Raw genomic sequence first — 21,216 nt, 5'->3', positions numbered from 1 at the left:
ATATTCTGGTAATGTGAACTGGCACCAGGAAATAAAAATGACCGTGGGAATAATTTCCACCTTCACCTTTTTGGGCTGTAAACTGGTGCAGCGGATTCTCCGCCTGTTATAGACCCCCGTCCAATATTAATTTCCATAGAGACTGATAGCGGGCGGGCTCTGCCAGTTCACCATCCAAGTGGTGAAGTGCAAATTAATCCCAGTGACAGCTGCTGGATTGTTGTGCAAACTCAGTTGATACCTTCAGGGAAGCAAACTTCCCCCCCCCCCCCCCCCCACCGGTCCCCGGTCTGACATACTCGTAACTCCAGTCCCACACTGCACGGCTGAGACCTAACGCTCTCAAGTGTAGAAACAATCACAGAAGGCCGACCATCACCTCAGCTCGACGAGCTGGGAATGGGCAATAAAAGCGGCCTTGCCGACATCAACCCATGTCCCAAGAACAGAGTGAAGTGTTGTTTCATTGAGTGTTAAGTGAGCTGTAAAGCTGTGCTGGCAGAGGTTTTTCACACCATGTTGGCTTGAATTATGTGCCTTTAAGACGAACATAACCATACTGTGATGCGTATGCATGAGTGAGAGCTGAATACGGTTCTCAGTCTGGATAACTAAACCTCTGTGTTAGAATCATAGAAAATTTACGGAACAGAAGGAGGCCATTCGGCCCATCGTGTCTGCGCCGGCCGAAAATGAGCCACCCAGCCTAATCCCACTTTCCAGCACTTGGTCCGTAGCCCTGTAGGTTACGGCACTTCAGGTGCACATCCAGGTATTTTTTAAATGAGTTGAGGGTTTCTGCCTCTACCACCCTTTCAGGCAGTGAGTTCCAGACCCCCACCACCCTCTGGGTGAAAACATTTCTCCTCCGCTCCCCTCTAATCCTTCTACCAATTACTTTAAATCTATGCCCCCTGGTTATTGACCTCGCTGCTAAGGGAAATAGGTCCTTCCTATCCACTCTATCTAGGCCCCTCATAATTTTGTACCCCTCAATTAAATCTCCCCTCAGCCTCCTCTTTCAAAGAAAACAACCCCAGTGTATCCAATCTTTCCTCATAGCTAAAATTCTCCAGTCCTGGCAACATCTGCTTAAATCTCCTCTGCACCCTCTCTGGTGCAATCACATCCTTCCTGTAATGTGGTGACCAGAACTGTGTGCAGTACTCAAGCTGTGGCCTAACCAGTGTTTTATTCAGTTCCAGCATAACCTCCCTGCTCTTATAGTCTGTGCCTCGGCTGATAAAGGAAAGTATCCCATATGCCTTCTTAACCACCTTATCTACCTGTCCTCCTACCTTCAGGGATCTGTGGACATGCTCTCCAAGGTCCCTCACTTCCTCTACACCTCTCAGTATCCTCCCATTTATTGTGGACTCCCTTGCCTTGTTTGCTCTCCCCAAATGCATTACCTCACACTTCTCTGGGTTGAATTCCATTTGCCACTTTTCTGCCCACCTGACCAGTCCATTGATATCTTCCTGCAGCCTACAGCTTTCCTCCTCACTATCAACCACACGGCCAATTTTTGTATCATCTGCAAACTTCTTAATCATGCCCCCCACATTTAAGTCTAAATCATTAATATATTACAAAAAGCAAGAGACCAAGTACTGAGCCCTGCGGGAGCCCACTGGAAACAGCCTTCCAGTCACACAAACACCCGTCGACCATTACCCTTTGCTTCCTGCCACTGAGCCAATTTGGGATTCAACTTGACACTCTCCCTTGGAGCTTGTACTTTTTTGACCAGTCTGCCATGTGGGATTTTGTCAAAAGCCTTGCTAAAATCCATGTTACTCCCATCTGTGGGATTACAGCAGCCCACGATATTCCGAGCACCAGTCCCAGTCGGAATGTGTCTGGGGCAGGATGATGAGGCTTGGATTTCTTTGTATTTTATTTGTTTGTTATAATCTGAAATGAGTGACCCCCCCCCCACCTCCTCCTCCAGCTTTCCCAACAGTGGCAGGCGTTCAGGGTTAGCATGAGCAATTAGTCTGCAGCAATTAAACGGAGTTCGATTGGGAGGAAGGTGAGAGGAACTTGGGCCTTTGGCGCCACAAGTAGCTTCATCTGAGTTGAGGAGCTGAAATAGTTTTGTGTGAAGTCGTTCCTCAGAAGGACCAAGAGCTGAGAGTATTTACTGTTGGGCACCAATGGATGGATAGGTGGGAGGAAGTGTGCTATGTTCCCCATTCCTCATAAGGTCAAGAAATTATTTCAAAACCGTGTAAGGAATGTGAGAGTAGGATTTCTTTCATTTGTCCATTTTTCATCCTTCCCTTCCTCTCTCGAAGATGTGTTGTCAAGATGGTATGGTGACCAAAAACATATTGATGCGTTGGGCTCGTCGTTGAGTGTTCGTGACATCGTCCACTTCAGGGCCGTTTCAGCTGAGTCCAATCCTTTCCTCACCCTTGCTGCAGAGATTGCCGGAGAGGGTACAGGAATGGGAGCCCTGGCTGCTGCTGTTTTTTGCCTCCTCCACTCACAAACTGTGGGCACCCAGCCTAGCATTCTAAGGTCACCAGACTTGGCACAAATCCCTCCCTCGCTCAGCTACTTACTACCGAGTGTCTGATGATCTTCTCTGGTCTTAAGCTGGAGTTACTGGGATATTTAATGGCAGGTTTCCGTTGTGATTTTTACTGCAAAACCTCCCACTCCATGTTTTGTCTGTTCATTTGTGCCTTACATCCCAGTGGTTTCTGCTTTGATTTGAAGTTGATGCAAATGAATGTAAATCAGTTTTGATCTGGCTGGTGGCTTTGCAAGTCTGACGTGGAGCCAGTCCTGGGGAGGTCAATGTCCAAATCCATATGTCAACATCCGCAGTGGCAATTTTTTATAAAGTTCTTATCTCATCAGTGATAAACTACATCAGAAGCAATTTAGTTTCAGTATAATCCTTTTTTCAATAAGTTAAATACTGCGCCTATAACTGTTACATTACAGTAAAACTTGGAAACTAACAGTGCCATCAAATGCTACTGTCTATATTATGGGGTATCATTGACTTGCTGTCGGGTCACTGTAACCTGCCACTAGACTTATTATTGAACTCTATCAGTCAAAACATTGGCTGTCAACCAGGATTAACCTCTGATAACTTTCCTGCGCAAAAATGATCTAAAGTTTCAGAATATTAACTTTACTCTTGGCTTCCGTGTAGCAGAGATAGAATTTTTAATTTAAAAAGTAATGACATTTGATTCTGTTTTTTCCAATCTTTATGCCCCAACATGTGTTTAAATCTTAGTTATTGGTATGTCTTTTCCTTCCTCTTTGTCATGTGATGTTTTTTTCGATGCTCTTGTCCCCCAAAAAGTTTTTTTTTATTACAAGTTCTGCTCAAAGCTGATGGTTCTGTTCCAGTTCGTGAACCCTTTGGAAGGTGAATAGTTGGCTGGGAGGGGCGACAGATGTTTAGTATTTAATCCCTGCTGGAAGGGAGGGGAGGCGGGGGATGAGAAACGGGCGTAGTGGTGAATTGGGCAGAGCAGAGACTCGAACAGCAACATGTCAAGTTGTCCCACAATAAATACCTGAGCTCTCTTGACCATTTTGACCAATATTTTCAAAGAGGACAGGATCAGGAGATGAGCTTTGAAAAACATCTGACTGGGAAGCACAGACTTGCTAGTTTTACTAAAGTGCACGGTGGTGGTACTTAAAATAAAGTGGCTTCTGGAGGATCATTCGATTTTTGCTATTGTGCTACTGGGACAGGTGAAACTTTTATCGAGATATGGAGCATAGTAATAGAACAATTTGTTTAATTGCCAACTTCCATGGTGCTCAAACGAAAATTTTTATCACCACCTTAAAAAAAAATCCCAGGTACAGTGATGCTTCTCTCAGCTGCAAAGGCCACTGACCGGTGTTTTGTCCTTTTTGCAGATTGGAGGTGTCTCCGAAGGCTGAAACCAAAGCCGAATCTTTGTCATCTGCTTTACCTTCAGTTCCTCACTCTCCTCCTTTCTTTCCTGCTGAAAATGATCCCCTTAGCTCAGTTCCCGCAATAGTGGTGGAAACGGAAGAGTCGAGGGACTCTAACTTTGCCCGTCTCCACATGGCCTATGGTCCACCTCCCACGTTTCTGTCTGCCCAATCTCCGCACTCCTCGGTAAATACAAAGTCTGAGTCTCCACCGCCTGCTGTAAAAGAGCTCAGCACCAACCCTGCGCTTCCTCTTCCGACTGCCAGCTCCTCTTCCTCTTCAGGCACTGAAAAAAATAACTTCTCTGCAAGTGAGTTTGTTGGGGGAAAAACTCAGGAAATGAAAACACCTAAAAGGGACAGCAACAAGAAATCTGCTCAACTCTTGTTTCAAGAGCTGATGGGAAAGAAATCAACTGCAAATGATGACCAATGGTCATCGGACGACGGAAAGAATGACTCTGCTTCAGAGATGAAGAAATACGAAGGATTACCTGAAGACCGTGCACTTGAAACCAATCAAGAAAATGAGAGGGTGGGTAGCGAACTTCAGTCTGTCTACGAGAAACCCGACCCTGCTAATTTAAGTGAAGAGGTGTTTGTGAAACCTCGAGCGTTGCTCGACCTTAATTCTGCCCTTGCATCGGAAGCTAGCTTTCCGAGAGATCCACCCAAAGTGGCACCGAGAAGTAGCTTGTCTGGTTCAGTGGCAAAGTTGAATCTGAAACCATCGTTTGCTGGGACACAGAAGGTTCCACCTACTCCCGCACCAAGGAACATAGCCAACGTGAATACAGCTATTGCTAATGATGACTCATTGCATTCGTCCGAGGACAGACCAAGTGAGGACTCGGTGTCTTTTCGTGGGAATACTGAGTGCAATGTCGAACCATTAACAGAGTCTTACAAGGTCAGAGCTACTGATGTCACTTTGGTAGCGGAGAAAGCTGGTACGGACGTCTCAACCAGTGGCCTAAAGGAAAATGACCACAATGTCACATCAGCAACTGGATTTGAAGAAAAACCTTCTGCAATTTCAACCCTTAGTTCTTGCGAGGGCAAAAATGATGATTTTTCAGCCACGATGGAGAGGGAAGCAGGCAGGAAAAGGGAAAATAATCCCAATGTGTGGCATGGTGGTCTGCCGGTGATTCCTGAAAAGATAGAAGGTTCTGCAGAAGGCAGCGTTACAACAATACAAAAAAGCAAGACTGCAAGTCAGCCAAAATCTCAAGTGCCTCGAGTTCCACCCACAGCTGTAATTCAGGTTCAAGAGACAGAAGTCCACACTCTTGGTGACCCAAAGCCTGATACGACCAAAAACATCACGACTGACTCTGAACATCTGGGTAACTTGCAACTGGTGAAGATGGAGGAGAACAAGGCTAACAACTCCCGCCTGCAGGAGCCATCAATCAGTGAAAGCAAAAGTGGCGACAAAAAGATTTTCACTGAGAGGAGAAGAAAACCTTTTGATCAGAGCCCAACTCTTACCAATAAAAGTGAAAGTTCAAATATATCCATAAAAGCCAAGAATGACTTTGATAATCAGGTACCAACAGAAACTGTGGCCAAACTGGATTCTTCAGAAGTTAGCTTCAGTACTTCACAGTCCTTGCAGAAGAATTCCACGTTGAAATTAAGTGGAGAATCTTTCAACGAATACCAGCAGCAGACTTCCAAAAGTTCAATTGCAGTCCCTCCCAGTTCCACCAAACTAGTTGGGTCCATTGACTCTGACCAGATTGAAGCTTCCCCTCCACTTTTAGATTCTGTTGGGTTTTCAGTTTCCCCTCTGTCTCCATCTTTGTCTCCATCTCCTGTCTCCCAGTCCACATCACCTGTGACTGATGACACTCCCTTGATAAAGCCACCAGCAGGGAGTTCTCATGAAGTGGAACACTCTGGCCAGAAGAGGCAGCTTCAGGCGTGGGTTTCGCCCACGGAGACACAACCAATTCAGTCACAGAACAGTGCGTTGGCAGTGCCTTCCAGACGCAGGTGAGGCTTTGTTAGCTTAGGTTTGTAGCATGAGCTGGATTTCAAAATGCCCTCGAGCTCCCATTGGTGCTGGGTTTTTTTTTTCAATCACTACCTTCACATATCCATTGTTTTGTTGGTTAACTAATTACGCCCATGTTTATTTGGCTTTGAGTTTTTTTTGTTCTCTATCCTCTTCAAGCTGAAATAGTGGAAGCAGGTGACTGGGGGGTAGGGTGTGTGTTTGGGAGGGTTAAATGCCATTGTGGTTTAGCAGAGCTCAGCCTTTTTTCTTTTCTACCTGTAGTTGAACAATAACCAGATAAGTGTTTGGAAAGGTGACCAGATCTGTAGTTCTAGTCTGTGCACCTTTTTGAGCTGCATTAATTCTGACAGTACACCGTTTTAGGTTAACGCATAGTGAACATGAAAATTCTAGCACTGCTTCACTCTCCTCCTGAAGTATAGTTCCCTGGGCAAGTGCCGCCTTACAAAACCTTGCTCAAGTGTATGAGCCCAAGCAACAAATATATAATATCAGTCTGGGGCATAACAGCAGAATCACTGGCGAGCAATTGGGTGACCTATTCCACCCCACCAAAGCTAAGCTACAGTGCCAATTGTAATTCTATTGGGTTCTTTTTCCACAATGTCCCTTACACTTTTAGCACTAAATTGGAATTCAAATTCTGTGGACAAGAAAAACTTTCAATTTTTAAATTTGAAAGCATTACGCATTGTTTCATGGTAAGATTTGTCTGGGGCGGGGGTGAGAGAGACCTCTCACTCCAAGCACTTCATCCAACACACTGATGTGAGTGTGCTGTTGGACTGGAGGATTCCCATTTCCAAAGCAAGATTATTTTTGTTTCCCCGCCCACCTCCCCTCTTTACCCCCCCCCCCCCTTTGCAGATTTGTCTGAACGTGAACAATATTGATGTATTAGCCCAGTTGTTGAACTAATAGAATAATGCATGATGATTGCTCGAATCACGGTGCGGGCTTCAGAATGGGAGCTGCAGGAAGTTGGAACAAGATTTGCATGGACAGGTGATAGCTGATCCCGAGAGTGGGATTAAGTCAGGTTCCCACTCCCTGAAAGCCTTTGAGAGAATGGTGTGCACAATCACACCGTATCTTGGTACAATATGGTGTCTTGGGTGTTTTTTTTTTTAACGTGTTTAAATTCTTCTTCCCAGACCTCACCCTGTGAAGCCGATGAACACGGCTGAGACCAGGTTGCACGAAGTTACTTCAGAGGAAAACTTGAAGACCAGAATCAAGAATATGGATGTGATGGTGAGCAAATCTTCAAATGGACGTTCATTAACACTCAATGAAAGTCAAGCCTTTCTAAAGGTGGGTGGAGTTGGAGGCATTTGTTCATTTTAATTAATTGTTATACAAATTGTGGAAAATATTGTCATTGGTGTAAATACTTTGAACTCCAGTAAATAACAGATTCAGAAACTGCTTCCTCCAACCAACACCCTACTGCGATGCAGTGTACACAAGCTTTGTGTGATTGTCAGTGCAGACTCTGCGCGGGGCAGGGAGGGGTTTCCCATGTGCTCACAGACCAAGACATTTCTGTCCATTTGAAGGAAATGGGGTGGGGGAATAGAAGGCTGGAAAATGCACAGGTGAGAAACCTTGGGCTTATATTTTGGCAATGTTGAAGCTGCCTTAATCCTGGGGAGTGCGGGTTTTTCAAATACCTTGGTTTAAATCTTTGCACATTTAATGTTAATAATTAAATGCATTGACTGTGCAAAGATGAGGGAAATTGTGCCCACATCAGTGTGATGAAGAAATGTGATTGACACATCGGCGAGGAACTGAAGACATCGATTGAGGATGGCAGTTTGCTATTTCTTTGCTCTCTCTTCCCAGACAAGTCTCGAGTCCAAGCAGTTTTAATGGCTGCAGTCATCTTCCAGAAACTATACAGTGATTGTTTGTGGGCAACTAACCAGTATGTCGCCTGGTGAACTAAGTTTATTCATCAGAAATATTAGTATTAATGCAATTTGAATGTCATTAAACAATAACTTGTAACTAAAGATCATGTTCTAGGGTTTTACGTTCCTGGAATTGGTCTTAAAATATAAATATCCAGGAGTTGCAGAAAATAATTGAGGCCCCATAAGTGGTTGGAAATTGAAGGTTAAGATTGATTTCTCAACTCTGTTGGATATAATTTAATGTAACACATTTCCCATGTTCATTATCTTGTTTCCTTTTTTGACTGATTCAGATGTTGGGTTTCTAATTGTCCAAACTGACTCCCTCCTAATTTTTTTTTTAAAAAGAACAAACTCTGTTTGCAAGATGCAGAGTGTGCTTTTTTTAGGTTCCAGAATATATTGAAGGAGGTCAGATGCCAACTGTGCATCGTTTGTTTATGAAGGTGAACTCCAGATGAGTTTACTCTTCTTCTGATTGAGTAAGGTCCCCATTCCAAATTGAGTTGTAAAGCAGCTCCAATACTGATTCCCGTGAGTGAGCCTGAGTGCACGTGATCAGCAGGGGGCTTTAGAATGCATTGACGGAGCAGGAATCGGACTAGATATGGGTGAGGAAAACATATCTCAATCTCCAGGGTCTGTAATAAAATGACCTCTGTTTCCACCTGTGAAACCTTTGAAAATATGTCGACTATTTTCGAAGCCAGTTACGAAACTCCACTGATACCCAATATTCTATTGCGGATTTGGGATGAAAGATGACTGTAGATTTTGGATGGAGGCAAAGGCAATGTTTCTCTGAAATATCAGCCTGTCCAGTCCTTGCCCCAATGGGTAAGGGGGTATGATTGACCCAACTGAACTGTAAAATCGACCTTTGCAGAGTAAAATATTTGCTCCTAAATTCCTGCTTTGTGCTATCTTTTAAGATCATTTTTCTGTTTTCTATTCCCAGAAAAGGGCTAAAACCCAAGAGCCTAGCTTATTGTATCAGTCCCTGCTGAGATAATGAACTTCCAACCGTTTTAACTGGGTCTAAAGGTTCCCACTGACTTTAATTTCCAGCTTGGATGGAGTGGAATGCACTGCCTGGTCCCTTTGTTTATTCCTCTTCCATGCACTTGCCTGATTTAGATATTATGTTTGCGTTAGCTGCCTTCAGCAAGTCGCACGCAACAGTTGGACTCAGTGTCCTTGTGTTGGGGAAGGGGAAGATTGGCATGGGGTGCTGCTGCTGACCACGATTCAGTGACCCCGTAATGGAGTGTGCACTTGTGCGGACGTTGGCTGAGAATAGGATCAGGTTCCATGAATGAATAGCCTGCGCGCTCTGTGTCTAGGCTTTTACACGAAGAGTGATGAGATCCCAAACGGCTGCTGTGCCCATGTGACCCTACCTTAGCGAGGGACAATGCCCCACCCCGCCACTGCAGGCAATTATTAAAAGAAAGAACTTTAGTACAATGATCTTTTCGCGTGATGGGGAAAATGAGGAGGTCTGTAGCAATGAGGTTCCTCACTCGATGTGAAAAGCACGAGTCAAACTGTTTCACGCTCAACGATGGCAGTCACCAAACTGAACAGAAAGACGAGTGTTTCATGTTGGTGCCAGATTCTTCTTGTTCCTGAAGTGTCAAATGATTTGGTTTTATTCTGAGACAGGTGAAGCTGAGCTTGCTGCTTCTTTTCAATGGAAACAGTTTACTTCACATGGGTCTATAATTGTGACCCTTGTATTGTAATTAATTTTCAGATTTCAATTTTAAGTAAGAAAGCTGCAGTTTGAAACTTGAGCTGTGATTTTGGTCGACCCGGAAGGTTTTTTTTTTCCACCGTCTTTGTTTGCGAGTCCCAACCCATCTCTCTCTCTCTTTCTCGCCTCCTTTAAGGACTACGATCCATCCGACCCTGCGGCTGCTTACGCACAGCTTACTCACGACGAGCTGATCCAGCTGGTTCTGAAACAGAAAGATATCATCTCGAAGAAAGACGGTCACGTTCGAGAATTGGAGAGCTACATCGACAACCTGCTGGTCCGCGTCATGGAGGAAACCCCCAACATCCTCCGTGTGGCGTACCAGCCCAACAGGAAGGCTGAGAGAGTGTGACGGAGGGGAACTCGAGAGGGCAGAGGCCACGGAGTGGAGAGGAAGCTGAAGTCAACTGTGCTGCTATTTGAAATATTACAGATCATGCCTTGTAACTGGCCAGTGATGGAGATTGTTGATTATTGCCTTTGGATGAACATAGATGTCTGATCTAAAGTCTACCCGGTGTTGAATTTGTTGGGTTTTGTTTTTGTTTTTTTTTAAATCCCTTTTTGAATTTGCTCCCATCAAGTGGTAGCCAGATCTCATTAGAAAGTGATTCCAGTTGCAAAACAGTCACCCGCGTCCGATTCCAACACTTGATTTTTCCCCAAATCGTGTCTCCGTGCTTTTAGTTTGTGCCTTGCTGTGCGCCTGGAATGATGTGGGTGAAGCTTCTGACTCCACTGGGTGATAGGGGGAGGACGAGAGTAAGGGATTGGTTTGTTACCGAGCTGGGTTGGGCAGATCAAGAATCAATTGTGAAGCTCACCTGGTTTGTCCCCCTTTTTTTTTAAAAATGTTTTTGGAAAGTTACTTCAACCTGAAGTCTGACCCTGAACGCCCAACTCTCTCGGATTTTTTTACCGCAGTGACTGTAATCTAACTCCCCACGCACACTGCCACTAAACATTTTTCTGCCTTTGACAGTCAGCAGTAGCATTGAAAGGCCAGTGAACAAAATGCACGTTGACCGTCCTCCTCCCTGCCCTCTTTCCCCCCCCCCCCCGGCACAATGACCTGTCGCCAAGCCTGAGACTTCCCATTATTGGTGCAGAATTACAGACACTTCTGTGACCAAACGGGTTTTTTGTGACCTAAAAATAAATGATAATTCAAATAAGGAAGAAATGCAGCAAAATCGCTGTGCAGAAAGTGGGTTTGGTACATTGGGCAGGTGCTCTTTAAGGGTCTGGTACACTGTCAGGACTGTGTAGAGATCAGCTGTGAGCTTAGACTGAAGAATGTTTGTTTAATGTCATTCTGCATGAAGCGGGAGGGGGTGGCCAGCAATATTTTGTAACACATCTTTTCCTACAACTTGAGGGGGGAGGGTCTTTCCCTGAGTGTGTTAAGACTAGTCACTTTTGCCACCTTTTCGTGTTCTCCCTCTTATAACGGCTCTGTGATATGGAGGTTTCTTCCATCCATTGCAACTGACCATCAAATTGTTTTGAGTTGCTTATTTTGACTTAAACTACTTTACGCTACCTTGGCCTGATGTTGAGAAAAATGCCCATCAGGTACTGCATTTGCCGACAGTTGGCTGTTTCTCCACCTCTTAAGGGCAAAGCCTCCGAGAGCCTTTGAGTTTGGGAAGCTAGCAATGTGAAAATTGAAACGCAGAGATCACCGTTTCTTTTAATTGACTTTTTTCACTCTCCTGCGTGAGGTGCAGCCTTAAAATTGCCGAGTGGAATTCCCAGCACTCTGTGCGTTGGGATTGAACAATCCCAGACTGGTAACATTCAAAATTGGTGTATTTAAGTAGACGGAAGTGCAATGGTTGGGTCGATACTCCGCCTTTTGACCAAGAAGTTGGTAAGTGTAGAGTAGGTCATCTCCGATTTGGCCAGGGGTTCACTTCAAGTTAACGGTTCCTCAAATGAGGCTAAAATTACTCTGTGCCATTGCAGGTTATGGATAAATCGGATGGATGTTGAGATTTTTGTATTTTGCTTACGATCGAGAACGGGGGAGAAGTTTAATTTTCCCCACCTCGACCCAGTGTTCCTCCAAACACACTTTGGGTCAATGCAGCTCCCGCTCTGGCCCTTGATCTGAGAATATTTGGACTGACGGCCTGTTTCTTGTCAAATGTCTGAAAGCTCTCAAAACAAAGCTGCTTAATTCCTTTGTACCAAATCTGACTTCTGGAAATAGTTTGAAGCTTTATGAATGATGGGAGAGGAGCAGGTTATAATATGTATAAAGTATGAGTGAATTTATGTATTTTTGGACAAGTATATCTTTTTTATAAGTCTAATTTTTAAAATGGGTGAATATTGATTACTAATTGGCCCTGAACTAATTTTCCTTGCATGTACTTTTCTGTTTCGTTCCAATCCATTTTTCTTGCCACCTTCCCCCTCCCAACTCTCTCCTCCCAATCCACTGCCTTTTGGCTCTGCAGAGGCAATGATTGGGCAGAGGTAGATATTTAAGGCGTGTTTGTGCTGATTTTGGGGTGGTCAGTAAGATCACAAACTGCATTAGCCCCATCCTCCATCTGCGCCTACCCGCCCAGCAAAAGAAATCTTGGGCTGGGGAAACACTGTACAAAGTACAACACTGCAGGCATCAGCTGAAGAGCTTGGGACACTCGGTCCTATTACACCCAATATAGTCAGATTGATACTTAAGAGCCAAGCCAGCTGACTACTTCCAAGGAGGCCAATTAAGGAGAAATGTTTCCTTTAACAGCTGTGCATTTAACAGAATGTTTTTGATCTTTGGTTAATCCGGTAAAGCAGATCAGAGCGTTGGACTGTGGGTTGGATTTGAGACTAGTTTGTTGGGTTTTTTTTAGAAGGGGAGGGGGAGGTGAGAAGAGCTGGATTTGTACTTAAAAGGTACAGAAAATATATCTCTTGTGCAAAAGTTGTGATTTGCACAAGTGGGGTCATCAACCTTTAACTAGATGGCCGACTATTCTAACTTTTTTTTTGTCCTTGGGTTATTTTTGGTGAATAACAGACAAGTTATTTATAGGTATTTGGGGCTGGTGTTGTATATTAACATGAATTATGTATAGATTATTTTATACAATTTAATATATTGGTGAGATTTAAATGTACGTACAGATTCTCTGCAAATGCTGGGTGCTTTTAAATGATTAGCTTTTAAAAATTGAGAATTGTTTTCCAAATTATTTTGGATAAAAGTTGTAATGTTTCATGACTGTCGAGCTTCGATAAGGCTTGTAGATTGATGAAGCGTTCGTGCTGAGAAGGTGTTACGAGGATCAATCCATCACTATTACAGCTTTCGCTTGAGGTGCAAAATGCACTGTTTGACTTGTTGACTTACTGATGCAAGAGTGCAACTCCCTTAAAATGGACAAGAATTGGTTGAAACCAAGGGAACCGTGTCTTGCGAACTTCATGAAAATGAATTGAGTAGGGACTGATTTGGATCAGTGCAAAGCTTGCCTGAAGAGTCGAGCTGTACATGGGGTCCTCCCTGATTGAGTGCTTGTCTTCAGCCTTAAATACAATCCCAATCATGCACACTGCTGCAGAAATATCATCTTAGATCAAAGAAGTAGTTTAGAACATGAAGTTTTGTAACTTTTGGCCTTCCACGATCTCTTAATTTCTCTTGTCTTCATCCTGTGTTGCGTTTATTTACATTCTTCCCAGCAATCGGAGGGAAAGATCCCTTTTCTCGGGCAGGAACCCAGGTGGAAATTTGAAAGTGCTTCCTGTAATAAAACCCGATTTACATTCATGTGAAAACCCTCGCTGATATTTTTGTACCGACAAACCAAATGTATTTGTAACGTGGAAAGTAATCGCTGCCTTCTCACTGGGAAATCCAGTGAGTTCCTCGCAGTCCCAACAGACTGTTCCCAGATTGCCTTCTATTTTAAATGCTTGTATGATTTTTATTAAAGGGTTTCGCATCGCGGGCGTTTGCCGTGAGTGGGGCTGTATATAATCTGGGAAGAATTGAGTGCCTTAGGGATACGAGTGAGACGAGATGTCCCCCTTCCCTTCCGGATCCCTCAACTCCATGGCATTGCTTTGTTTGACAACTGAATAGGAAGTCAGGAGGGCTTCCACTGGTCAAAGGCGGAATCTCTAGGTTCTGCTCAGGAGGTGAAGGTAATGGTTTAGTTATTAAGCGGTCAGGGAAAAGGTGAACACTCAATTTCTGATGCCAAACTGCATTTTGAACAGTGTTGCGATTAGATTATTGATCGGTAATGCTCCTTGCGTCAAAATGTTTTTATAGAAATGGATGATGCGACCTCTTGCTTATACTTATGTTGCTTCTGCAGGGAATCAGCTCGATATGGTCCTTGGCACTTGTACACTAAGGCCTTTTGTCCCACCTTCTCGCGTGTGCAATTCCATTTCGCGTTATGAATGCCATGGGCACTGGGTTTTACCAAAATCTTGTGCTGCTGCAGTTGAATACCTAATTTCACTGGATGGAACACTATTGTAAGGGACTCTTGGCGAACGAAAATCAAATGGCTGGCAGTGCGTGGGGAGGGAGGGTGGAGTCCCATACTCTCTACCCATGTGTTAGAGTCCCATACTCTCTACCCATGTGTTAGAGTCCCATACTCTCTACCCATGTGTTAGAGTCCCATACTCTCTACCCATGTGTTAGAGTCCCATACTCTCTACCCATGTGTTAGAGTCCCATACTCTCTACCCATGTGTTAGAGTCCCATACTCTCTACCCATGTGTTAGAGTCCCATACTCTCTACCCATGTGTTAGAGTCCCATACTCTCTACCCATGTGTTAGAGTCCCATACTCTCTACCCATGTGTTAGAGTCCCATACTCTCTACCCATGTGTTAGAGTCCCATACTCTCTACCCATGTGTTAGAGTCCCATACTCTCTACCCATGTGTTAGAGTCCCATACTCTCTACCCATGTGTTAGAGTCCCATACTCTCTACCCATGTGTTAGAGTCCCATACTCTCTACCCATGTGAACAATTTTACAACACCAAGTTATAGTCCAGCAATTTTATTTTAAATTCACAAGCTTTCGGAGGCTTCCTCCTTCCTCAGGTAAATGTTGTTAGAGTGTAATCAAACCCCTCTGTTGGAATCGCTGTCTTTATATAAACTCTCACCTCTAATGAAACTTTCTGTTCTGTTAAGTGCTGCTTGTCTTTGAGTACAAGTCTAAGTCACTTGAGCGATATTGAACACCTATAGAAATGGGTTTTAGACAAATGGTAATTGTCAGCATTCAGAAGCCTGCTACAGAATGAAAGATTCATCACTAATTTACTTAAAACCAGATTGGGGGGGGGGGGATGTGGTGGATATGCGAGCATTGCTGGGACTGGTGGCTATCAAGTGGGAACTTTTATGCAGGATATTCAGTGGTTTGTGTTATCTGTTGAATGTACACTTCATCCGTATATAACCTGCACAGTTCTGAAAATGACAATATAACTTTTTTTGTTTCACTTTTTTCTGTGATTTCTTCGAGTATGACCGATGCAGTGAGGAGTGAATGGGCATTTTCTGCTACTTGCAATGTGTTCGACAACATAGACAATCTTGGAAAAATAAACTCTTTCCTTTATGACTGGGGAGTCCTCTGTTAATTTTAAGTTCTGTGGATGCTGAGAACTTTCCCTTGACTTTTCACCTCCACTCCTCCTTCCATCCCTCTTCCTCCTCCCTCCTTTTTTCCTCTTCAACTCCTCCTTGGGACCTGATCCAGCAATTTAAGGTAATTGGCAAAAGAACCAAAGGTGAGATGAGAATTTTATTTACGCAGCGAGTTATGATGTGGAAGCAGAAAGGGCGGTGGAAGCAGATTTAATAACTTTCAAAAGGGAATTGGATAAACACTCGAAGGGGAAAAATTTTCAGGGCTATGGGGGGGAAGAGCAGGCCAGTGGGATTAATGGGATAGCTCCTTTCAAAGAGCCAGCACAGGCACGATGGGCCGAATGGCCGCTTTCAGTGCTGCATCATTTAGTATTGGCAAATGTCTAGTGCTTCGTTCTAGTGTTGATTCTGCGTGAGTGAGCCCAGACAGAGGCTATTGGCAGGCTGCTGAATCATGGGGGCAATCATAGCTTTGCCAATCCTGTTTGGCGGTAGTCTCAGATGCTACTGTCAAAACTCCTAGAGGCCTGTTATGGAGTAACTTGGTCAAAGTGCTCCAGTCCTGCATCCACTCACTTCAGTCCTGGCTGAACTCATGAATGACATCCTCAGTGACTGTGACCACGATGCTCCATATCACGATCAAAGGGGTTTGATAGGGTGGATGTGGAGAAGATATCTCCACTTGTGGGGAGTCAAGGAACTAAAGGTCATAAATATAAAACCGCCACCAATAAATCCAGGACGGAGTTCAGGAGAAACTTCTTTACCCAGAGGGTGGTGAGAATGTGGAATGCACGACCACAAGGAGTAGTTGAGGCAAATAGCACAGATACATTTAAGGGGAAGCTAGATAAGAACATGAGCGAAAAAAGATTAGAAGGATCTGTTGGGGTGAAGTGAGGGAGGGAGGTGGTTCGTGTGGAGCATAAACACCAGCGCAGACCAGTTGGGCCGAATGGCCTGTTTCTGTGCTGTAAATTCTATAATATGTAAAAACAAAAAACTGCCACTCTGCCTTTTATTATTGGGCTTAATACACTAGAAATGAACAGTTCCGAAACTGACTGGGACTGATCCCATACCGGCCAAACATGTCCCCTCACAGCCTCCCTCTGCTTCAGAAAAAGTTGGACTGAATGGCCTGTTTCTATGCTGTAAATTCTGTAGTTTTTTTTTTAAAAAGGCTGGGGCTCTTCTTCAGAAAAGAGAAGACTGAGAGGTGACCTGAGAGGTCTTGAAGATGATAGGGCAGATTCAGAGAAAATGTTTCCATTTCTGGGGGAGATTAAAATTAGAGGTTATAAATATAAAATAGTGGCTAATAAATCCAATAGGGAATGCAGGAGAAAGTTCTTCACCAGAGAGTAGTGAGAATGTGGAACTTGCGACCACAAGGAGTAGCTGAGACAAATAGCATAGATACATTTAAGGGGAAGTTGGATAAACACGAGGGAGAAAAGAATAGAAGGATGTGTTGATCGGGTCGGATGAAGTAGGGAGGGAGGAGGCTCGTGTACAGCATAAACACCAGCACGGACCAGTTGGGCCGAATGGCCCATGACTTGTGCAGAGAGAAATTGGTTTGTGGAACTACTGGTCAGACTTGACCATGATGAATGAGAGAATCTGTCCCCACTGGTTTGCAACCCATGGTGATGACATTTGTCTGTTTAACTCTGTTCCCCTGCTGGGCATATTGAATGAAAAACATTTTTGCATTACAAACAGCTCTGAGTTGTGTTCAAAGGCTTAACATTGTGTTTAAGATGATTAAAGGATTTGATCGGGTGGATAGAGAGAAACTATTTCCTCTGGTGGGGGAGTCCAGAACAAGGGGGCATAACCTTAAAATTAGAGCCCGGCCGTTTCTGGTGATGTCAGGAAGCTGCTTCACACAAAGGGCAGTGGAAACCTGGAACTCTCTTCCCCCAAAAAGCCTGGGGGTCAATTGAAAATGTAAAAACTGAGATTGATAGATTTTTGTTAGATAAGGGTATAAAGGGATATGGGAGCAAGGTGGGTGAGTGGAGTTAAGATACAGATCAGCCTTGATCTAATTGAATGGTGGAACAGGCTCGAGGGGCTGAATGGCCTCATCCTGTTCCTATGATCCTCATCACTGGTGGCTGATTCGTCTGATATTCCAACTGCTGTAATTAGTCCTAAACAACACTCACTAAGTCAAGTCCTCCCATCCTCACTAATCTACGTCTGCTACCCATCCCCCAAAATGTTTATATTTAAAATCCCTCCACTGCTTTGCTCCACCCGATCTCTGCAAACGCTTACAATCTTGCACCCACCTCCCGTACCTTTCAGTCTTCTAAGTCTGGTCTCCCTTACCCCCTGCTTCTGCTCTCGAACTCCCTCCCTAATCCCCTCCACTTCTCTCTCCACTTTTAGCAGCCTTCCTGACATGTTGGTGTTCGCCTAATTACGGACATTCTCCACTTTAAATTTGCTTCTGCCGTTCCATCAAGTGCAGGCGGTCCTTCGCCAGTCTTGTTGGCATCGCACCCAGCCTTTCTAATCAGTGTCCACCCATCCGTACACACTCTCCTCCTCCACCCCACATGATCCTCCCTTCTTGCCCACTCTGGCCCTTCTCTCCTGTGATATCAACTCGTGGAATGGCAGGTGACACTGAACCCAAGGAAATATCTGCCTGGGGTTAAAAACCCAAAGACGGATGAAGTCTCTCCACCCATAATAATACTGCTGCCTCTGGTCAACAACTGCCTTGGATCTGACTTTGCTGTTGCCCATTCCCACAGCCCATCACTGTACAACCTCCAATGTCCCCCATTTCCCCTCCCCACACGCACTCACATCCAATGATTGTAGGCTTGAGCAATCACAGGCCTTGTTTGTCCTTCGTCAGACATGCCTGGTCCACCTCTCCCGGTCTGGATTACCCTGGAACACAAGGACAACCTGAGACTGCTGTCTGCGTTCCCAAGTATCATCAGTCAGGCTTTTGTTGACATACTTGGAAGCCTCACCCTCTCTCTCTCCTGTCCCCTGACTTTCCCTAACCCCTCACCCTCCCAACCATCTCATCACCACCCAGCCATCTTTCTTCAGCCCGGTGCTTGCTGCTATAAATTGCATCCTGTCCATATTTTTTTTCCCCTTCCTTTTCTTACCCCCCCCTCCTCACCGCCCCCCCCCAAACTCTCATCATCAGCCCCTTCTCAAAGTCCACCCTCACTGTTCTCAACTCCTGTCCTATCCTAATGTCTTATTTCTCTTTAAGGTCCTTAAACTCACCGTGGCCACCCAGTTCCACTATTCCCTGTTCAGCCTGGTTTTTGTCCTGCTTACAAACACCAAGACTGATTGCTCTGGTCAAAGTCCCGAAACTGGTCCGTGCCGGTGTTTATGCTCCACACAAGCCTCCTCCCTCCGTACCCCCCTTTTCACCCGATCAGCTTATCCTTCTATTCCTTTCTCCCTCATGTGTTTATCTAACTTCCCCTTGAATGCATCTTAGAGAAAGTTAGATGACTGGGCGTCTTCTCCTGTGGCCTCAGGATGTTGCAATGGCTTTTCCAGCCCCTTGTGGGGGGGCAATTTTCGACTTCCTGTTCAGTGTCTGTAATCCCACCCTGCACCGCCTGATCTGTCCCTGTCCCAGGGATTCTCACCGTGTTCGTGGCCTGTCTGCGATGTCGGGTGGGTGCCCTCTGTTGCTCACACACAGGCGTCACCAGCTATTTATACTGCGCACACTGGAGTGCAGTATGGTTCCCCTTGGTGTAAGCAGAGGATATTTACACTGGAGGAAAGAGACTGCCAGTGCTGTTATCTGAAATAAAACCAGAAAATGCTCTATTACAAAGATCATAAAGAGAAGTACAAATGATAGAGGATACTCAGCCCATCTTTTTGTAGAAATCTACCATCAGACCATATTCGGACCCTCGAACAGCCTCTTTATTGATGTCAAGCAGCAGAGAGGTCACAGGATATTACATAGAATTTACAGCACGGAAACAGACAATTCAGCCCAACTGGTCTATGTCGGCGTTTATGCTCCACACGAGCCTCCTCCCTCCCGACTTCATCTCACCCTATCAGTATATCCTTCTATTCCTTTCTCCCTCATGTGTTTATCCAGCTTCCCCTTAAATGTATCTACACTATTCGCCTCAACCACTCCTTGTGGTAGCGAGTTCCACATTCTAACCACTCTCTGGGTGAAGAAGTATCTCCTGAATTCCCTATTGGATTTATTAGTGACTATCTTATATTTATGGCCCCTATTTTTCGATGCCCCCACAAGTGGAAACATCTTCTCTGCGTTGACCCTGAAGGAAAAGGGGGTCGAATGGAAGGGAACTGGTGGGTAAAAGTGATTCGGACTAATTGCTCATGTGGAGGGTTAACACCGACTTGGACTAGTTGGGCCGAATGGCCTGTTCCTGTGTTGTAACTCCTACATACATATCACAGACTTCATTTCACGGAATTTAATTTACCCTCATCAAAAAATGACCCAATTCACCATGATGTTACTATGGTTTATGCTCACAGCTGCCCTCATGTGGGCAGTGAATATATAGCATCTGATAGAATCAGAGAATGATAAACTCAGAAGGAGGCCATTCGGACCATCGTGCCTGTGCTGGCTCTTTGAAAGAGCTATCCAATTAGTCCAGTTGGATGTACGGCAGCCTTAGTTTCACAGATCAGCCACGATCTTATCAAATGGCGAAGCGGGCTCGAGGGGCTGAATGGCCGACTCCTGTTCCTATGTTCGTTCCCTCTATCCTGCTGTGATGATGGTATTAAATCTATTTTTATTAAATCAATAACTTTGAATGTTCCCAAGGTGGAGCAAAGTACCGTGGTTCCTTTCACCCTGATGCACCCCCCCCTCCCCCCCCCCCCCCTTGCCTTCCCCCCCCCTCCCTTCCCCCCCCCCTCCCCCACCGAGCTCAAACAACGACTTGTGATGGGACTCACTCTTTCCCAATTAATGAATCACAGGTGCCCCTGCCCTACAGCACCTCACCCAATCTCCTTTCATCAAAGATGAGCCTGAGCGGCAAGGTTTGCCAAGATCTCGTCTTCAACATGTTCCAGCAGAACCCCCACTGATTCCCCTCGCTCCTCTCTTCCCTAACACGGGGCTGCTGACATGATATGGAACACCCCAACTGCTGCTGGAGGGGTGATCAGCCGACAGGCCAGACGCCACTCAGTGCCACTTGGCTCAGTGCTGGACCAGGTGATGAATTCAGGGTAGCTGCACTGCCACAGACCCACTTCCCCCACCAACCACTGGCGTCCTCATGGAGGTGGGCGGACAGGGCCAATTTAGTACAAGGTCTCACAGTCCAACTGATATTGGGAACTCACCCCTCAAGGACTGAGTCAAGACTAGCCCGAACTCATCTCTTGTAGGATAATTAAAGTTGGTGGTGTAGGGGGCAGAGTAAAAACACAAGGAATAGGACAGAGCCGCCAAGGGTCCCAACTACCGCTTTGGAGGGGAATCCTCGTCTGAGAAATCGAAAGGAACGTTTTTAAGAGTTCTGGTGCGTGCAGAAGGTGGCGTTGGAGCAGATATGACAGATGAGGAATGAAGTCCTTGCAGGAAGCAGGATGGGAAGTAGTGTGTCATCCAAGTAGTTGTCAGTCAGTGGGCTTGTCAACGTTGAGCCGATCCCTGGAAGTGGAGAGAAGTCGGGCAGGGGACTCTGAGACCACAAAAGGCGAGGAAGCAGTGGATGTTTGATGTATAGTTAATGACGTTCTCTAGATTGGGTTAAGAGCAAGAAGCAACATCAGTCATCAATACAGCAGGAGAAGCCAGGGAGTTAACCTGAGCAGGATTGGAACAAGGTCATCAACATATCCCGACACACAGACAAAGCAAAGGACCACGTAGGTTCCCGAGTGACACCTGTCTGGAGGAAG

General features: G+C 45.2%; 1 protein-coding gene across 5 annotated transcripts in view; it reads left to right on the top strand.

Annotated features, from left to right (window-relative positions):
* The window catches only part of LOC137335861 (rab11 family-interacting protein 1-like), a 44,879-nt gene extending 29,620 nt beyond the window's left edge, over window positions 1-15,259 (top strand). For 4 of the 5 annotated variants that reach the window (XM_068001351.1, XM_068001350.1, XM_068001349.1 and 1 more), the window contains exons 5-7: window positions 3,904-5,943; window positions 7,123-7,282; window positions 9,780-15,259. In XM_068001351.1, the coding sequence (XP_067857452.1) occupies window positions 3,904-5,943; window positions 7,123-7,282; window positions 9,780-9,998 (2,419 nt within the window). In that variant the 3' untranslated portion in view covers window positions 9,999-15,259. The remainder of the gene's footprint in view (window positions 1-3,903; window positions 5,944-7,122; window positions 7,283-9,779) is intronic. The other variant, XM_068001352.1, reaches the window with a different exon arrangement.
* Window positions 15,260-21,216: the final 5,957 nt, after the last annotated feature.

This window comes from Heptranchias perlo, chromosome 20 (assembly GCF_035084215.1).
Source record: "Heptranchias perlo isolate sHepPer1 chromosome 20, sHepPer1.hap1, whole genome shotgun sequence".
Lineage (NCBI taxonomy): Eukaryota > Metazoa > Chordata > Chondrichthyes > Hexanchiformes > Hexanchidae > Heptranchias > Heptranchias perlo.
Note: the sequence above shows the minus strand (reverse complement) of the source record. Positions and strands in the feature narration are given on the sequence as shown.